Source organism: Leptinotarsa decemlineata, unplaced genomic scaffold (assembly GCF_025532065.1).
Source record: "Leptinotarsa decemlineata unplaced genomic scaffold, Ldec_3_MD MMD2_tig00026328_RagTag_RagTag, whole genome shotgun sequence".
Lineage (NCBI taxonomy): Eukaryota > Metazoa > Arthropoda > Insecta > Coleoptera > Chrysomelidae > Leptinotarsa > Leptinotarsa decemlineata.
In genome coordinates, this window is record NW_027412688.1 from 5,774,146 (window position 1) to 5,794,041 (window position 19,896).

The following is a 19,896-nucleotide window of genomic DNA, read 5'->3' on the forward strand; positions in this document are numbered from 1 at the left end:
GACCCTTGCTTGACCAGATGTTATGATGAAGCGAGTTCGCCAAAGTGGTATCAGTTGTTCATTGCATCCCACTATGTTGTTGAGTACCGCAAGGCATCTGAGCAAATGCAAGATGAGCTCATGCGAACTTGTATCAAATGTCTTACGGTAATCGATCCAGGCTATAGAGAGGTTACGCTTATATTGTATCGAGTCCTGCGTTACACATCTATCGATGAGCAGGTTCTCTTTACATCCAGCGACTCCTCTCTTCGACCCTATCTGCTCATATATCCGTTCGAACACTCGGTCAACTGCGGTGAGTATTCGTGTGTATAAGATGCTGGTAAACAACTGATAACACGAATTCAAGCATGTTGTTGGTCTGTGATTCTTAGGAATCGACAAATCTCCGCTTTTGGGGATAAGAATGGTCCGCCTCTCGACCACTCAAAAACTCTGGACAATAAGTGTTCAGCCCATCTGGACCTGGAGCAGCTAAGTTCTTGGAACCAACAAAGGCCCTTCGAAAGTCATCTGTTGAAAGCTTCGAACTGCGCTAGGGCTGGAGTGTCTAAGTTGAGTGGCTGCGGGTGTTCATAGATATCATTCAAGAAGAATTCCACCTGATCAGCGGCCGGCGGATTATCCACAACACGTGGAGACTCTTGGAATAATTGGTAAGGTTTCTCGCGGAACCTAAGGTATTCCGGGATACTTCCCGCTCTCCTCACTAGTGACTTCTTAGCAGCCACTAACATTCATATCCTATCAAGGCAGCGCTGTTTGGCGGTCGTCGTAGATTGGCGGCTATTCGCCGCACTGCGGGCGTGAAAGGCCTATTTGCCGCCCTGTAATCCATCATACATTGGATACGAGACGCGTAATATCTCGTCGACGTGATCTTAGCCTCCAATTGTGTACACAGCGTTCAATCTTCCGAACCTCAAGGTCGGGATTTCGTCCTTCCGATTCGGAAAGCGATTGGAATTTTTCGAACTTCTGGATTTTTCCTCGTCCATTTTCATAGGTACCATCTGACACCGTGCTGTCAAATGATGGAATAGAAAAACAGAGAGACAGAAACTTCCCAGGCACTTTTGGACAAGTTGATGCTGGCAGACGCTGACCGGCGACGTGCTCACTTGGCCACTCCGTCACAGCACGTACCGTTATTTGCCGGACAGGATCCGAGAGCTGGAATCCTTTCCGGCGGTGGCGGACGCTCTTGGCTGTGCCGTGCCGGGCGAGTGGGCGGTTGTCCATTCATTTTCATTGTTCCAATCCTATCCTTATTTTGATGGGACGGGCCGTGCTGTGCTTTACCGGACAAGTGGGGGACAAGCTTTATTGGCTCTTCAGTATCAAATACGGATAACATAAAAAAAACACTCGATTCGTTCATAAAATTAAATTTTTTTGTCATGGAATGGGTCAAATCTACCCATGTCATTGATGGCAGTACCTAATCAAATAAGCGAATGAATGTCATGTACGTACTATCATCAATGACATGAGTGAATTGTACCCACTTCGTGGCAAAAAGTCGTAATTTTATGCTGGGAGCTCTTTCCTCCAGTTTGTGTCTGAAAGTTACTTCTTTGCTCCATATTCACATCTTTGTATAGAGTTACTTCTTGAAACTGATTGCTTTCTTCCTTTGTTTGGAAGATTCCCACATTTTTTGAATCACGATGGAGAAGTAGAGAGCCAAAACCTTTCTTTCCCAAAAATAATCTCTCCTAATACCCTTTCAATTTGTGTGCATTGCCCATTTTCAAGTTTTTTTTTTATTGTATTTTGATTGGTGTCCTAATGAAGTCTCTATTCGAAAATAGATGCCCTACAAATTGTATAAATATACTGTGTCCAAGGTAAGAATAAACAACATGAGGATAAGTGATACGGGGTCGATTGAATTTTAGATAGTACGCGCTGGAAAAAAATATCATATTTTGATACATGAACTAAATTGATTAGTCTTATTTATAGTTGAATTTTAACTCACCACTTGCCGGAATTTTTGCGTTGTTGGATATAAAGATGAGTCGCAATATCAAAAGTTCAGTTTAAATAATGTAATTGTAATTTAATAACCAGGAGCTAATATGTATTAAAAGAAATAAACAGAAACTAATAACAAGTGTTCGAATAACCCGCCGTTATAATGTAAGCACAACAACGCTCGTCTCACAGACGAATTTAAAACATATTCTGAACAAAATTGTTGAAGGACACAGTAAACAATCTCAGCAAATCTTCTTCATTTTGGAAATTATGAGACTACACTTGATTATTGATATATCCCCAAAGGAAAAAGTCTAGTGGGGTTAGGTCGGGGGACCTTGCAGGCCAGGATGTATCACCATGAGTCCCAATCCACTGTCCTGGGAAGCGACGGTTCAAAAAATCACAGACAATTGGCGTTATGTGCTGGAGCACCACATTGTTGAAACCAGCAGCTGTGAGCATCTTCCAAATAATTTACTACCAAATGTATGTACCGCTCGTTTGTTGAATTATTTTGATAGATAAAAGGCTCAATTACATTCGTCCTAACCCACATGTTGAAATCGAAACTATGTTCATGTCTGGACACTTGTGTACATGCGAACTTTGTTGTGACCATCAGCCAAATTATCAAAGATGATCACTTGGTGATCAAAACACGTGTTGAGGTGTTGAAATAACGGTTTGGTGTTGGGATTAAACTCCAGTATGATTTATTACTACACCAAAGATTCCAAACAGTGCATCACAAGTGCCTTAGTTTTAAGTTGTTTCAAAAGTTTTGTCAGTTTTAATACCATGTTAAATTTTTATTTTTTGCATTTCTCAGCTTGGCAATGATAGTGTTAATGAACGCACTGTTCAACGTTGATTTTCGAAATTTCGTTCCGGAGATGAGCCCAGAATTGGTCGACCTACAGTAATCCAGGACGAGAAATTAAAGACACTGGTGGAGACTGACCCATCACAAACGGTGCGTGGGATGGCGGAGGAACTGGGCGTACGCTCCCATGTGGTTTTGATGGTTTGAAACGTATTGGAAAGGTCAAAAAGCTCGGAAAGTAGGTATCTCCTCGATTTGAACTGTCGACAGACTGTCCTTTGCGTTTGCGCAACCAAAACGATCCTGTATACTCCACAGTATCTATATTTGGCGGTTTTTGTAGAAAGTAATATGCCAAGTTTCATTATTTCATGAAATAAAATCCCAACTCTCAGTTATAACTGTGTATTTTATAATGAAACAAGCTTTTCATCTGAAGAGGCCAAAAACTATTCACCTTGTTTTTTCCATAAAAAAAACTATATATATATATATATATATATATATATATATATATATATATATATATATATATATATATATATTTATGTTGTTCAAAAATATCAATTCCACTATGGTTCATCTATAAATCTCCTGTAAAGGAAATTATCCCAGAAGAAAGTTGTTATTCATAAATTTCTTACGAAGGCTCTCTTCGACCATTAATTCGTACGAATCCAATTTTGCTGCTTAGATTTCCGTTACTAGTCATATTTCTTCAATAGTTTTATTACTTTCCTATTCAATACGACATCAACATTTTTTGCCATCACAAAATCAAGATGACCAAACCTGTCATCTGGCACTTCATAATCAGCAATCACGTTGGGTAACAACCTGGATACAATTTTCACGTCCTACAAAAAAATTGCTTATTTGATTATCTGAATATAAATGATTCAATATTGACTAATTTATAAGTAATCGGTAAAACAATCATACTCTTCATGTTACTCTTGTCATTTCAGTTAGCTATGAAAATGACATTAATAATGTCATCCAATACGAATGACATATTTATATCTGAAATGACATATCTGAAATGGCATTTATATCTGAAATGAATATAAAATATAACTCATCCAATTTACTTGCAATTAATGTAAGTTTTTTGAATTTGCGTTTGACTGAAACTCGTTATACTGCTTGTACAAAGCATTTGAGTTCAAAATAAACTTTCCACAAAGACTTACAAATCATGCATCGGGATGTCTTTCAGATACAAATTGGAAGAGAAAGCCATTCCGAAACAACTACTTTCACAAGATCACTGAATTACAAGAAAGAAAAAATATATGTGAAAATCAAATGTTCTTATTCAGTTTGTACTCCAAACATTCGTAAAATTCAATGTTCATATGGAAGTAGCTGTTTTGAGAGTACTTTTTCTATCGTGTAATTCAGTATTCATGCGAGAGTATAACTTGAAGTAATCTTTATTGTGAACACTTGAAGCTATCGGTGACCTCAAAAGCCCAAAAAACCAATACAAAGAGATATAGCCGCTGCCAGCTAGTGCACGTAGACTGAAGAATTGGCGGTTCGTATTGGATGATTTTTACTAACCGAGTTTAATGATTGGCTGAAGAGTCATAAAATTAAATTATGAAGTCATGTTACGGTGACGAATAGAATGCGAGCCATCGTATTGCCAATGTTCAGTTCTGGAACTGATCGCGATTTGGAATTCGATATTGGTAGTTATAATTACTTAAAATTTTTGTTATCTGTTTAAAATGTGGCGTCTTTCGACAAGTACTAATAGTAATAACAAGTGTGATAACAACGCAGACCTTTTCCTGTGTAGTGATTCCAATAGCGCTGGTGAAAGATGCGAAAAAGAGATACCAGTTAATAAGATTCGGATGCATTCGAATATTGAAACACAGAGAGTATGTTTCAATGTACATAAGAATCGACATCTCAAGTTTGGTTCTTTGATGTCAATAAAAATATTCTCGGACAGTCAAGCGGCGTTGGAAGCTCTTGGCTCCCACCGAGCAACGTCTAAATTGGTAGCAAACTGCCAAAAAAGACTCTCCTCGATAGGAAGACTTAACAGATTGTTAAGGCCATACTGGCCTGGAAGGCAATGAAGCTGCTGACTCTCTTGCAAAGGAGGCTGCTGCAAGCGGCTTCATTGGACCAGAACCTGGCATTGGCATCGCTTTGGGCTTTGCCAAATAAACACTTAACACCTGGATGGCAAGGAGAGTTATGGACTTCTGGCAGAATCTCCCAGGATTGGCTCACTCCAAGGCGTTCATTCACCCTTCGAAGCTTGATTCCAAACAGTTGTTGGACTATAGCAGGGATGAACTACGATGTCTAACAGACCTTCTTACAGGTCACTGGCATTTGAATAATCACATGTAGAGACTTGGACTGTCGGAAGACAGTGTGTGTCGCCTCCGTCTGGAAAATGATGAAACTGCAGAGCATATACTTTGCGCCTGCCCCGCTGGGGATCGAATCAGGTTCTTTGAGTTCGGCAGATCCGTACTTCACCATCTGACCTGAAAGACCACTCACCATACAAACTAATCGGCTCAGTTAAGAAGCTGGGTTTATTTGGTCGAGTGCGAATAGGTGCGAGCCACAATAAACCCTTGCAGGTTGCGGTGGAGGGTCGAATAGACACACTCACTTCAGACCTACCTTGGTTCTTTGAAATTATGTGGAAAAAACTTGAGGACTGTGATTTTGACTATCATAAGAACATGAATACCACATCGATACCAAATTTGGATGCGACTAGCTCATCCAAGTACCAAATAAAAATTCGAGGAAAGATGAAATGCAAAGTTTTTTAATGAATAACAATTTGTATTTTGAAGATAACTATACCAAAAACCAACTACTTGAAGTTTTACAGATAAAAACATTTGAAAAAGTGTATGCCCTTGAGAGTATTGCTGTAAAGTATGGACACACCATACTGAGACTTCCCCCCTATTTTTCTGTTTTCAATCCCATCAAGCTGATTTGGGGAAAATTGAAATAAGGCATCAGGCGTAAAAATAATTTTCCAAAACTATACCAAAAACCAACTACTTGAAGTTGCCCTTGAGAGTACTGCTGAAAAGTGTGGACACACCGTACTGAGACTTCCCCTCTATTTTCGTGATTTCAATCCCAACGAGTTGATTTGGGGAAATCATCAGGCGTAAAAATAATTTTCCAAAATTTGATAAGAAGATAATAGAGCTAATTAAAGAAAAAGTATTTAATATTATCGAAGAAGGATTAAAAGGATTAAAAAAGTAATTTTAGTTGAAAAAGACTATATGGATATTGGACACTTTCATATATATATATATATATATATATATATATATATATATATATATACAATATATTTATTGTGGTTCTTATCTAATTAGGAATGATTATTAAATTATTAAATAACAAAATTAGTTAGCTCCCTAACTATATTTTTAAAGATAGGTTGCACTATTAATTTACTTGAACAACTATACCAGTAGTTGTTATAAGAGGTCTTTCTCTTCCAGTTTCCAAAATTGAATATGAAGTACATATCATTTAGAAGCATTGACAGTTACATAAAAATGAAACATTCAAATATGCCATAGGTTTATAAAACACCTGCATGATAACCATATTGTCACAGCATACCTGTGATATTGTACCAAGAAATTAGAATTTTGTCAATGAAAATTGACTTGGTATTCAGGAAAATCATTCTGTGCTGAACTGAAATATAATTATGGAACACAATTTGAAAGTATGATCAGAGACACCTACCGAGAGGATTTAAAACTGAAGTAAGAGAACATTGCTACGAATAGTTGAAGTCAGATAACAAAAATTCATTAGACTCATGAAAATTGTGAAAAACATAAAAAAAACATTAATAATAGGAACTTAGCAAATGATTGTTATGAATATCCTGAATTTAATGATTTTTTTATCAATACCAAGTAGCACTGAGGTGTTTGATATTACAGTTTTTCTGTTGAGGAACATTACTGTCTGGAAAATTTTCTTAGGCTCATTATCTTCAATTGCTAGAATTTTAGTTGAATTATATTCCAATAAGTTTCCTTGCTGGAAGACATAGTTGCTGAGAGCACATCTCTCAAGGTGTAATCTACCATCTATCATCACAATGACATCACAAACGTGACAGTTTGTAACCCTCCTATATTGAACCCCTTTATATGAGCCTCAATCAACCATCGCAGGTTGCAGTGGAGGTTCCGATCTTCTGGATTTACCTACCTGTTTTATTGTCTGAACTTGCCGACAAAATGATGGAATGATTGAAAGAACTTTTCATGATGAAAGCTTACAGTTACTTTTCGAAGTATGAGAAGTACTACAGGATTTTTGAAATAAGTGTTTGGAAATAGTAATCAAGTATTGAAAACTAAACTCTTTAACAATATTAAAAACTATCGAGGAGAGATAGATACGTATAAGAAAATGAATAATTCGAAATGGAATTTACAGTTAATCATTACTATTCTCATACCATCGCAGTTACATCGGGTGTTCCACAAGATTCAAATTTAGGACCACTGTTGTACAACCTTTTTATCAACGATCTAATCAGCTGTTTCCATGAAATCGAAGCTTTGCTATTTGCCGACGATTTAAAATGTTTTAAAATAATTAAAAGTGAAGCTGATACATTGTGTCTACAAAACGATATAGGTTGCCTATCTAATTGGTGTTCGCAAAATGGTATGTGTTTGAATGCATCCAAATGCCAAATTCCCCGATTTCATCGAACACATCACCCAATTACTTTCGAGTATGGTATGAATAATCGGATCTTACATTCTGCTATTGAAACCAAAGATCTAGGTGTGACCCTAGACTCCACACTTAGCTATAAATCACACATTCCCGCTGTAATTACATCCGACAGACATTTATGCAAGATACCTCACAGAGGGTAGTCTCGCAGAAGTTTCTTGTCCATCCAGCAGCGGGACCATACTGAAATTATTCAAGTAGGTCACCTGCACCTGGTTTCGAGGTATTATCTCTCGTCAGTACCTACAGGAAAGATCTTATCCAGACAGAATAGTACCTGAGACTCGAATAATTTCAATACGGCTTCGCTACATATATGAAGCTTGCGTCTGAGAGTGTCGGATGTAATTCATTATCCGGCGTGGTATTAGCCGAGGAAGTAGTTATTTTCCGTCAGCGTTTACCAGTTCGGAAAGATTATTATTTCGAAACATAATTTCTAAATATTCATTTTCGTATCTTCAACAATATCTCAGCAAAATTCTGGGTTTCGACCCAGATGATAGCTACTTGTCATACCTATGTATTGATAATGAGAGTGTAGTCTTGATTAATGAAATACATATCGAATTGAACAGATTCCAACAAATGTTCGCTGAAAGTAACCTACTTCTTTTGTAACTATCATGTCATTTCTTCCGAAAATCAGGGCCACTGGAAAAGTAATTTTTCTGAAATCATAGCTTGATGGAGTTTTAGTTCCATATTTTTTTATATTTTCTTTTTCTCCCCAATCGAATGTTTCGAAATTTCCTAAAATATTTTTAATTTCAAATTATACCCATGAAAATATATGAGAAATGAATCACCAACCTGACTCTATAAGCTGAGCAAAGTGCCAAAGTTGTTTTGTCGAACATCCTGCAGGTATTGCGGTAAATAATGAAGGAAGTGAATCCTGAAACATATATTTGTCTTTTCATTAGGCTTATGATACCACCACCTTATCAGAATCACAGATGAAGCCATTCGTTTGTTTCATGTCGTTTTGTGTTGGTGTTGTCTCGGAAATTTTGGTTGTTTGCAATGTTTTACATTTTTTTTCAAATATGTGTCGAATATGCCTGATAGTTTTTGAAATAGTAATATAATTAACACGAAAAAACTACTTTTCGAGCCCTACCTGTGTATGTCCATTATTTGCGACATGAGAGCAGTTGAAACCTAGCGTTTGTTCACTAAGCATGTGTTTGTTTTGAATAATTCCTCAAATCTCATTTGTTTGCTTATTTATTAATTTACAATTTGTGTTATATTGGTGAGAAAAATTGCTATGTATATGTTGTTGGTGAAGGTATGTACTACATTCAAGGATACATAAGTTTTATTTAATAGGGTTTATTTTCTAATATAGAGTGTTACAGATTATATATTTTGTTTATTTGTTTATCATTCAGTATATATTTTTTTGTTCCATTTAGTTAGCTATGAATGAGATATGTTTATAAAAAAAGTTGTAGTTGTTGATTGTCAAAAAATGTCAATAGACGTCAAAAAGTATAATTTGGTATTTTCTGGAAAAATAAAGTTTCTAAGGAAATTACATGGTCCTTTAACCGGATTAGACATCAAAATATAGTATTTACAGTCCACAAATACGTACTGAAAAGGAAACATGTCTGAATATCGAAGAAGATCTCAGAGAAAAAATGCTGGCAAGACCAATAATTTTGATGATTATGTTCGATGGCCGCTGGCATTAGAGAGTAATATTCAAAGTATTCATGACACTGTTCAGTCAGAATCAAATATTTTCATGTCTTCGCATCAGCAAGGAGACGCAACTCAGGTGCTGGAAATTGTCCAGCTCCCATAGAAGAGCCGAAAGGTTCCGGATTTCATGTACAATCTAATAGAACTGGCAGTAGGGATGGAACAGATCCAGGATCAATCAGGTATCCATCAAAAGTATCAGATTCTACTAGAATATCAGCAAGGAAATCAAATGAATCCAAGGTATCTTCAAAGAGGGTAGAAATTGAAAGGAAGCGTTTAGCGTTGGAGACTGAGGAAGAGTTATGCTCTACAAGAGATATCAGTTCGAAAAAATCGCTTGCAGAGAGTACAGATAAAAAAAAGCATGTTCAGAGGAGTACAAGAATGGGTCGATACGTGTGAAGTGCATTCTGTTACTTTTTCATCAGAAATAACGAAAATTCCAAACACAAATGTGTCACAGGAAAATGACATTTCTAAATTATGTCATCTTGTTGCCGATGCCATTAGAAGTTGTTCGAGGGAAAATTGTTCAAATAATCATGCAATTGCTAAGGAACTACCTTTTTTTGATGGCAAACCAGAAGACTGGCCGTTATTCATCAGCCAATTCAACAGAAAAACTGTAATGTGTCGATACCCAGATGATGAAGTGATGCTGATGTTACAGAGGTGCCTGAAAGGAGAAGCTCTTGAAGCGGTAAGGAGTTTATTATTGCACCCTAAAAATATTATTCATGTTATTGAAACATTAGAAATGCGTTTTGGTCGTCCAGAATACGTCATTGGTTCTTTGATAAACAAAACTCAGAATTTGCAATTTATTAGAGATGGCGATTTTAATAATTTTGTTAAATTTTCATGTCACGTCAATAACCTGGTGGTTACGATGGAGCAATTTGAGGCAAGTAATCATTTGAATAATCCGTTCCTACTGGAGCAGTTGGTAGGAAAATTACCCAATAGTCAGAAATCACAATGGGGACAGAAGATGGTGCTAAAAGGAGGTAAGGTGAATTTGAAAGATTTTGGAATCTGGGCAAATGAATCATCTTCAGCAGCATGTTATGTAAGTCAAATAACATTCCCTACTACCACCCACCATCAGAAAAAATTTAATAATTCAAGATCGGAAAATATCTTGGTTGCTACAAATCAAGCAAACGATGACCCTAAATGTCTTTACTGTAATAAAACTGATCATGAAATTTACAATTGTTCCATATTGAAAAATGATAGCATAGATATTCGTTGGTCAAAATTATACAAAACCAAAATTTGCTTCTGTTGTTTGAAAACTGGTTATTCAAAGAGGTTTTGTAGATCAAAACAACGCTGCGGCTTTAAAGGATGCAAATTACGCCACCATATCCTTCTGCATAAAAGTAAAGTTTCTAATGAACTTTCTCATACTGAAAAAATTGATGAAAGTGTTCAAACAGTTTGTCTCACCAACAATAATTCTAAAGTTCTTCTCAGGATAGCTCCTATCAAAATTTATGGCCCAAAAGGGTATATAAATACTTATGCTCTGTTCGATGAGGGGTCAACCATATCTTTGATAGAAAGTCAGATCGCAGAACAACTAGGATTATCAGGGGAAACCAAACCTTTATGCATGCAATGGGCTAAGAATATCGTTTCATATGATGAAGGTTTAAAATGTATCAATTTGAAAGTTTCTGGAGTTTATGAAGGGGCAAGAATCTTCCAAATGACTGGTTTGAGAACAGTAACAAATTTGTCTTTACCTTCTCAAACCATCGTGATGGATAATTTCAAAGATTATGTACATCTTCAGGGACTACCTATTCAAGATATGGTAGATGCAAATCGTACTGTTCTCATAGGTCAGGACAATATCCATTTAACAGTAGCAAGAAAAGTTTATCAGGGTTCTGAAAATAGTCCAAATTCTACTAAAACTAATTTAGGATGGGTTATCCATGGTAACACTTCAGAATCTGATCAAAATATATATAGCTTCCACATTTGTTCCTGCGATAACAATGATGAACTGAATCGTCTAGTCAGGAAATCTTTTAGTACCGAATCATTTGGTGTTTCCGTTAATAATAGAATTATTGACATTGCTCATAGAAGAGCCCTTGATATTTTGGAAAAAAACACAGTTTATTTAGAAAATGAAAAACGATATTAGACAGGGTTGATTTGGAAAAATGACAATGTAACTTTACCAGAAAGTAAATCAAATGCTATGAGAAGGTTGTTTTGTATCGAGAAAAAAATGAAAAAGGGGTAAATTCGAAAATTAGAAACTTCTAAGGCGATTGAACAAAATTCTCGCACATGGTATCTTCCACATTTTGGTGTCGTAAATTCTAATAAGCCCAATAAGTTGAGACTTGTTTTTGACGCTGCCGCTAAGAGTAATGGTACCAGCTTAAATTAAAACCTTCTGCAAGGTCCGGATTATCTGACTTTATTACCAGGTGTTCTGATGCGCTTTCGTCGATCGAAATGGGGTTTCTGTGGGGATATAACCGAGATGTTCCATAGAGTAAAAATTCACAAGGGGGATAGATGTGCACAGCGGTTTCTTTGGCGAAATGGCGAGCAACATAGGCAGGTAGATGAATACGAGTTACAGGTGATGATGTTCGGTGCTTCTTGTTCTCCATGTTCCGCACAATATGTTAAAAATTTAAATGCCAAGCAATCGAAATATCCTGAATTGTTTAAAGATGTTGAGAGAAATTTCTATGATGATGACTATCTGGATTGTTGTGATACAGAGCAAGAAGCACTCTCAAAAATCGAAAGAATAATTGAACTCCATAAAAATGGTGGTTTTGATATTGTAAATTGGTCTTCAAATTCACCTTTGGTTATCTCAAAATACGGAAACGAACATGTCGAAAAATATTTCAATAAGTCATCGATGTACCGCATTTTAGGAGTATGGTGGGATGTGAAATCTGATTCGTTTACATATAAAGTCGTTTATCATATGGTTCCCAAAGAAATAACTGACGGTACGGTGATTACTACAAACCGCCAAGTTTTGCAGTTAGTTATGACGATTTTTGATCCCTTAGGCTTTCTCACATTCTTGTCTATTAAGGGAAAAATCATTCTACAGACAATCTGGCGAAGTGGCATCGGATGGGACGATAAGATTCCAAAAACAATCTTCCATAGATGGTTAGAATGGTTGAAACGGTGGGGAGTTCTTTTTACTTGTATGACAATTCGTGCAATTCACTTGAAAATCGCACACTCCCTCACTGCTGATGGTACAATAATGGCTATAAGGAGGATGATATCACGCCAGGGTCCAATCAGATGAATGGCACAAATTTCAAGGGAGCGAATGAAGAACTTTTGAAATTGTACCATGAACTTGATCACCAGGAGCTAACTCGAAGAATGACAGAGATGGAGATAGAATGGCACTTCATTCCACCTGGTAGTCGATTTATGGGTGGATGCTGGAAAAAGTTAATAGGCTCGGTGAAGAAAATTTTGGGGGTTACTTTAAAGGAAAAATCTCCTGAGGATGAAATTTTATCAACATTGTTCGCGGAAGCTGAGTATGCAGTAAATAGTAGATCATCAACTTATGTTTCAGCCGATCCTTCCGATCCTCAGTGTTTAACGCCAAATCATCTACTGATTAGTTCGCCCTCAGAAAATCCATTTCCAACAAAATTCGAAGAACAAAACCTAAGAAAGCAGTGGAAGAAGTCTCAAAGGCTGACAGAGATATTTTGGTCAAGATGGATCAAAGAATATTTACCGACTTTATCGAAGCGTGCAAAATGGATCAAGGATGATGAACCTGTTGCGGTTGGGGATGTAGTCGTTATTGCAGATGGTCACCTTCCGAGAAATACTTGTCCACTAGGTAGAATCACGACAGTATTTCCAGAAAAGGACAATGTTACGAGAGTAGTCGAGGTGAAAACATCTACAGGGGTCTTCAAACGTCCTGTAACCAAAATCTGTAGATTATATATTTTGTTTATTTGTTTATCATTCAGTATATATTTTTTTGTTTCATTTAGTTAGCTATGAATGAGATATGTTTATAAAAAAAGTTGTTGATTGTCAAAAAAGGTCCATAGACGTCAAAAAGTATAATTTTTTTTTTTTGAAAAATAAATTTTCTAAGGAAATTACATAGAGTGTGAAATAATTTGTATAAAAAAAATTATTTTTCTTCATTCTTCAGCAATCGTGGATATTTTAAACATGTGCAACTAATTGCAACAAAATAATACTTACGTTTTATGACACTGCAAAGTTTCTAGAATAAGTTTATATAGTAAAATCATTCACAAGTTTTCACATTTCACAGAATGTTTCTGTTAAAATTTACGCAAAATTATAGTTTTAACTGATATTTTATCAATTGTTACAGATTGTGGACCTTCTGTTATATCTATGACAAAAAAAAACTACACGAGCTTGTTAGAGCAAGTCCATAGCAACTGCTTGATAGAAAGCTCCAGGATTTGAAAGAAAAACTGGTTGAAATAACTAAGTGTCCTCCGAAAAAAAGTGATGAACTTCAAAAAGTCGTTAAGACTTTTAAAGTGGTATATAAACGTAAATAGCTTGCTTGTAATAGTACAGAAAGTCGTTTCTTAGAAAACGACCACGAATGGTGAGATTTTACCACATGGTAAAGTCTACAAGAGTCTCGTAACCGACAAAAATGCCAAGAAACAAATTCAAAAAGATTTTAAAGACAAGTTGGGATTACTCGTGGATATTCCTAAGGTTGGGTATGGCAACACTAATGACGGTAACACTTCACGACGATTCTTTCAGAACGCTGAAGAATCAGCTTCAATAACGGGCATCGACATAGAATTAATAAAAAGATTCAAAACAATTCTGCCCTCCTTAGTAAGAATGTCCTATCTGCATTTTTAGCTGTATTGTTGGTAACGTATTATATTGATAGCTGTATACTATATTTGTCTAATGTGCTTAACTTGAACGTCCTAAGTGCCTTAGTATTTCATTATATCATCTGAGAAATACGTCCTAACTACAAAATACCACTATCATACATACCTAAATCGTCCGATTTGACCTGACCTAAGCAATAATGTCCTAAATAACATCAAACATGTAGATAGGACAATTTTGCCTACTATTTTAATGAACATGTTATTTAATGTGAAAATTTATACAGATAGTACAGAACTCTTATTCGTTTTGATGCATCGCGGTTCACGGTTGTAGTTTTCACATAACCTAAAAATATAGTGTTTATACTGTCAGGCTCTCCCCTGATTTTGCAATAATTGATGCTAATAGGGCTGGTATTATTCAGGTAATGACTACGTGGCTCGTAAGTAAATATTCTTCGATATGTGAATTGATAAAATGTATGCAGATATTTTTGTTTTCAGTATGCTCAATCGTACCAAAGTTATTATGCGAAATGCTCTCAATAAGGAGCTGCATGAAAAAATGTCCTTATTCAGAAAGGATAAACAGTCGGCAGCTCACAGGCAAGATGAAAATGCAGAGTTTTTTCCTCCAGAAAACACAAATTCTGATAGTAGCAGCAGCTTTGAAAATTATGAGAATGGCATGGAGGTACCTGCAGAAAATATGGTCTATGAGCCGAGGTATGACCCTACAGGACACAATGATGATTGTGTGAGGGAAATCTTAATGGAAATCATTGAACATATAGTAGAGACATGTGGAGAAAATAGTGAGGATAAGAATATTTATACAGAAAGGGTGTGAATCGAAAGAGAAAAGTATTTATTGAGACTGTCAAAGAAAGAATGGAAAACATATGAAGCGAAAGTAAATGCACATAAAGTCAATCCACCATGCAGTAATAGTTGGTGACTCAAATGCTCTGAAAAATGAACTTTCAGAGGCAACAGGAAATCAATGAACATTTCTGGAAATTAAACAAACTTGCACAAAGAACTCTTGTTAAAATATGGATCAAGAAAGTACCAAAGAAAAGGAATACCACTAGAAAAGAGAATTCTAGACGAGAGCATTCTTTCAAATATGTTCTGAAGCAGGAGAATGGAATTGAAAACTTCGTATGTAAAACTTTTTTTTTGTCTACCCTTGGTTATGATAATAATGATCGAATCATAAAATCTGTACGTGATTCGGAATTATCATCATTGACGCCTAAGCAAGATATGCGAGGAAAGCATCCGAAGATCAGGAAAATTGATCGAAATATCATTGTGGAACATATCAAATCATTCCGTTCCACAATATCACACTACAGGAGAGAATACGCTCCCAACCGATTATATCTTCCAAGTGACTTCTCAGTGAAAAAGATGTATGAACTTTTCAAAGTGAACCATCCCAACTTCAAAGTATCATACGAATTATACAGAAAAGAGGTATGTTCCATGAATATTTCTATCACAAAATTGGGGAATGAAGAATGCTGGGACTGTGAAAAATTTGACATGCATTCGAAATCATCAGAGCACACCATGGATCAACTCAGTATTGGGTGTGAGTACTGTAATGTATAGAGCAAGCACAGGGAAAGGTATGAATGGGCCAGACAAGAATACAGAAAGGACGAATGTTACTGAAACAGAAAATTTGACAGTTGCAGCCGATTTACAGAAGGTGGGCTATACGTAAAAAAAATTTATAATCTATACATGTTACTTTTTTCAGGTGATAATGTTACCTCGAGCAGATATGTTCAAGGAAATTATATTTATCCCAAGGATCATTGCATTTAATGAATCATTTGTCCCTGTAGGGAAGTTCACGAAGACTGTTAAACCTCTAGCAGCAATATGGCAAGAATGCGTATCTGGTCGAAAAAAGGAAGATTTAATTTCTACATTTCACGCTTTTCTTTAAAAAAATCGAGGTATTCGAAATATTACCATTTGGTTAGACAACTGTGCGGCTCAAAACAAAAACTGGGCTCTTTTTTCTTATTTCGTATATGCTGTGAATAGTAATGAGCTGAACGTGGAACTATCAACCATAAAGTACTTCCAGGCAGGGCACACTTTCATGTCTGCCGACTCCTGCCACCACTAAGTCCAGTTATCTTTAGAGAGGAATCCTAAGATATTCGATTTCAATGACTTCAATAATGCCGTCCAACAATCTAATTCATCAAAATTGATGTGATCGATATGAAAATTGAAAATTTCTTTGAATGGAGGGATCTAAGTCCCAAATATAAATTGCAGAGAATATCTCCCAAGCCCTATCTCCACGACATGGTTTTCGTTCACTTCCACAGAAATAAAAAAACTCTCTGGTACAAAAACAAATTCTCGAATGAACCTTTGGAACTGAACTTTCTAACAGCAACGTATTTTGAAGCGAATATACCAAAGACTACTCAAGGAAATATCAACAGAGGAATTTCTTCAGAGAGAAAGAATAATCTGATATCCAAATTGCGACCGATCATTCCTGCAAATCGTTTATTATTCTGAGAAGAACTGGAAGTTTCAGAGGAGCTGAGTGATGATGACTTGTAGTTTCTCATGAACTTGTTCATTATTACTATTTTTTAAGAGTGTTTGTTCAGTTTACTTTTTACTATTAAATCATTGAGGTATTGTGTTCCAGGTGAAAATAAAATTCTAATAAGTGAACCTTCTTGATTATATCATTATTTCCTAAGTTAGAATGTCCTAACTTTAGTTAGGACATTCTAATATAATATAATAATGATGTTACATGAAATATATATTACTTATGATAATTTTCAAGAAAATAGTCAGGACTGTGGAATGTTTCCAATTTAAAGAATTCAAAATGATGACGGCATAGAATAATTCCCAAAAACTCATTTATCTCCTTTTCATAATTTGGCTAGTTAGGACATTTTAGTCAAGCAGGGCAGAATATTGGAGGTTTTGTCATCTGGTTTTGAAATAAACTTAGAAAATTGTTCAAGCTTCGCCAAGAGTACAGCAGAAATGTAAATACATACATTTATACCCTTGACAACCTGTCGTCTACAGTACACAAAATATTGGTCCACTCATCAAGCGTTATAGCTCATGCCTTGTTACCGATTGGACAATTATCGGAAGAAGCTGCGGAAGCTCGAAAACACTTCCGACAGTACAGAGAGAGTTTTTATAAAAAGTTTTCCAGAAGAGAGTGCAACAAAGTTATGCTTGATCGACTTTTGCTTACTTTGGATCAATATCTTATTAGCATTAGGCGAAAACAAAACAAACCAAGGCAACCATTTGGTGCCGAGGCTGAGCAGTATTTCAAACTGGATGACAGCCTTCCTCAGGAATAATATTCATTAAAACTCATGTTGAAGTGAAATCTGTTGACTATGCTAATAAGATCCATGTTTTGTTGTAGTTTTATTCATTTGTAATAATGTTATTCTTTGCCTTTGTCTCATTTTATGTTTTATGTGATAAACCGTTATTCAATACAAAAAAATATTTTATTTTATCTTCATTTTCGATTTGTGTTTTATTAAGAATATCACAATATGTCAATTTCTATATATAATATTTAAAACAGTGAGAATTTATTTTTGGCCACGTTTTAGGTGCTTTTACCGCTCTGTGCGTCGGCAAGAGAACATTTTTTCAAGAAAAAATTGATCCTGTTACCCAACCAACCTTTTTTCAGATATTTTCACATAATAAACTAATTTTTCAACATTCTAGGTTCACATTTTTCTTTTGTATAAACTAAAAATTTTTCGGTAAAAACTAATGTCCTCAAAATATTCGGTACGCAAAAAATCTTTATATACAAAAAAGTTGAATAGAACTTGCCGATACTTGATAAAAATCCATATTAAAACTAGCGGTTTTTGTAAAACCCTTCATAGTGAAAACCATACAATAAACTGTATCAATTAATTTTTATACCAAAAAGGGCATATTTCAAGAATTCTCACAGCTTCGATGAAGTAAGTGTTAACTTTCGTTTGAATATAGTGCATTATTCCACCAGAAAGTAAAATAAAGGGTTTTTTTCAAAAATACTTCATTCATTTTATAACGCACAACAACAAATTGAGCAAAGTCACGATCAAATGTTATATCACCTTTCATGTTTATTATGAATTCTCTTATATCGTTGAAAAAATATGTCCTATCGAATGACCAAAAAGAAAATACAGGATTTCATTGAAAATTTTCGACTTTGGTTCTCTCCCGGTTAAAACTAAAGAATCATTCAAATATCGCTAACAAATATTATCCATTGAAAAAAAAAAATTAAAAAAATATTATCCATTGTTCATTTAAAATGCCTTGTTATAATAAATTCATTTTTTTGAAATCGAGAATAGAGAAATGTAAAAATCCCTACGCACGAATCTGTGAATGATTTCAGTCGGGTTTTCTTTCTTTATTTCTGTGTCAAAAATTGTAATTAGAAGATAAGTCCAAATGTTGAAATGTGAAATAAAGTTAATATTATTATATTATTATTATTTTGGTGTTGCTTCAAATATCAAATTTTTAATCTAATAAACCATTAAATTGGGCCGTGTTGAATTCTATACGATACACGAATGAAATTTGTTACTCCAAAAAAGATATTTTTTGTGTCAATGCTTCTGAAGCATACGGAGAGATACATTTATCTTTTTCAGATTTACTGATATGCGTGAGTTATTATATTCGTCAATTATTAAACAACTTTTTCCTTACCAGATCCAGAAGTTCTTCTTTATCACCATTGAATACATCTATAAAAAATTTGCAAAAGTTCAAAAGCATCGTATTCAAGCTGCATATTTCTCCTAATATATGTCTAATCATCTCGGCAGAGAAAAATGGTGGAGGGAATTCTAAAATGTTGATGCGATCAGCTAAAATCTGTAATCCACAAATAAAATTATCACATAAGAAAATATCAAAGTATTGCATTTTTTTGTTAAATCCTCTTTTTAATTGAAAAATAACCCCTTACATCTAGTATAAAGAAATACAAAACAATTAGTGTTTCTCCAAAAATTTCTCCCTTTGGGTTTTCTATGTTTCATTACTTGTAGTGTAACATTTGAAATACTGAGATTGGAAAACCCGCTTCAAGTTTAATCTACAGCTTAAAAAATCAAGGTGTGCCTCTGAAATGCGCTAACGATAAAGAGAGATGCTAACTGTGCGCTACCAACTTTTATCGGGATTCTTTTTACAGATGTTGACAACTACATATACAGGGTGTTCCTTAAACACATGCTAATATTTAAGGAGGTAATTCTTAGACCCATTTTAAGGAAAAAACGTCCCATGGACGTATGTCCTAAACGCCTTAACTTTTGAGATACAGGGTGGCAAAGTTTTCAAAAATAATCAGTTTTTTAATAATAACTGAGATAATTTTGTAGACATCTTTGGCATATTTGGTACATATGTTCCATGCCTCAATCCTTAAGTAAAGGATTAAAAATCGCTTTACTTAAGGATAAATTCCTTAAAAATCTGATGCGGTATCGTGCATCGACTGAAAGCAAACTAAGAGATCAGATTTGTTGCAAAATAATTGAGAATCTGAAAGGTATTTGTTTGTTGTCAGATGCACTGTTCTCAATTAAAATTACGTCATAATGCAGCACCGCTTAATAATTTTTGAAAACATAAATTTAGTTA

The 19,896-nt window shown here is 35.2% G+C and overlaps 1 protein-coding gene and 1 long non-coding RNA gene across 5 annotated transcripts in view; one reads left to right on the top strand and one right to left on the bottom strand.

Annotated features, from left to right (window-relative positions):
- The window catches only part of LOC141485422 (uncharacterized), a 42,927-nt gene extending 23,967 nt beyond the window's left edge, over nucleotides 1-18,960 (top strand). The window contains exons 1-3 of one of the 2 annotated variants that reach the window (XR_012467197.1): nucleotides 8,343-10,379; nucleotides 13,695-15,913; nucleotides 15,965-18,960. This is a non-coding gene — a long non-coding RNA (uncharacterized lncRNA). Of the gene's footprint in view, nucleotides 1-8,342; nucleotides 10,380-13,694; nucleotides 15,914-15,964 lie in introns of those variants that run through there. The other variant, XR_012467196.1, reaches the window with a different exon arrangement.
- The window catches only part of LOC111508092 (lipase 3), a 30,907-nt gene continuing 14,322 nt past the window's right edge, over nucleotides 3,312-19,896 (bottom strand). Inside the window, exons 5-8 of one of the 3 annotated variants that reach the window (XM_023163516.2) lie at nucleotides 18,955-19,122; nucleotides 8,408-8,492; nucleotides 8,205-8,347; nucleotides 3,322-3,669 (exon numbers count right to left, since the gene is read on the bottom strand). In XM_023163516.2, the coding sequence (XP_023019284.2) occupies nucleotides 3,517-3,669; nucleotides 8,205-8,347; nucleotides 8,408-8,492; nucleotides 18,955-19,122 (549 nt within the window). In that variant the 3' untranslated portion in view covers nucleotides 3,322-3,516. Of the gene's footprint in view, nucleotides 3,670-8,113; nucleotides 8,348-8,407; nucleotides 8,493-18,954; nucleotides 19,123-19,896 lie in introns of all 3 variants that reach the window. The other 2 variants (XM_074182111.1, XM_023163522.2) reach the window with 2 other exon arrangements.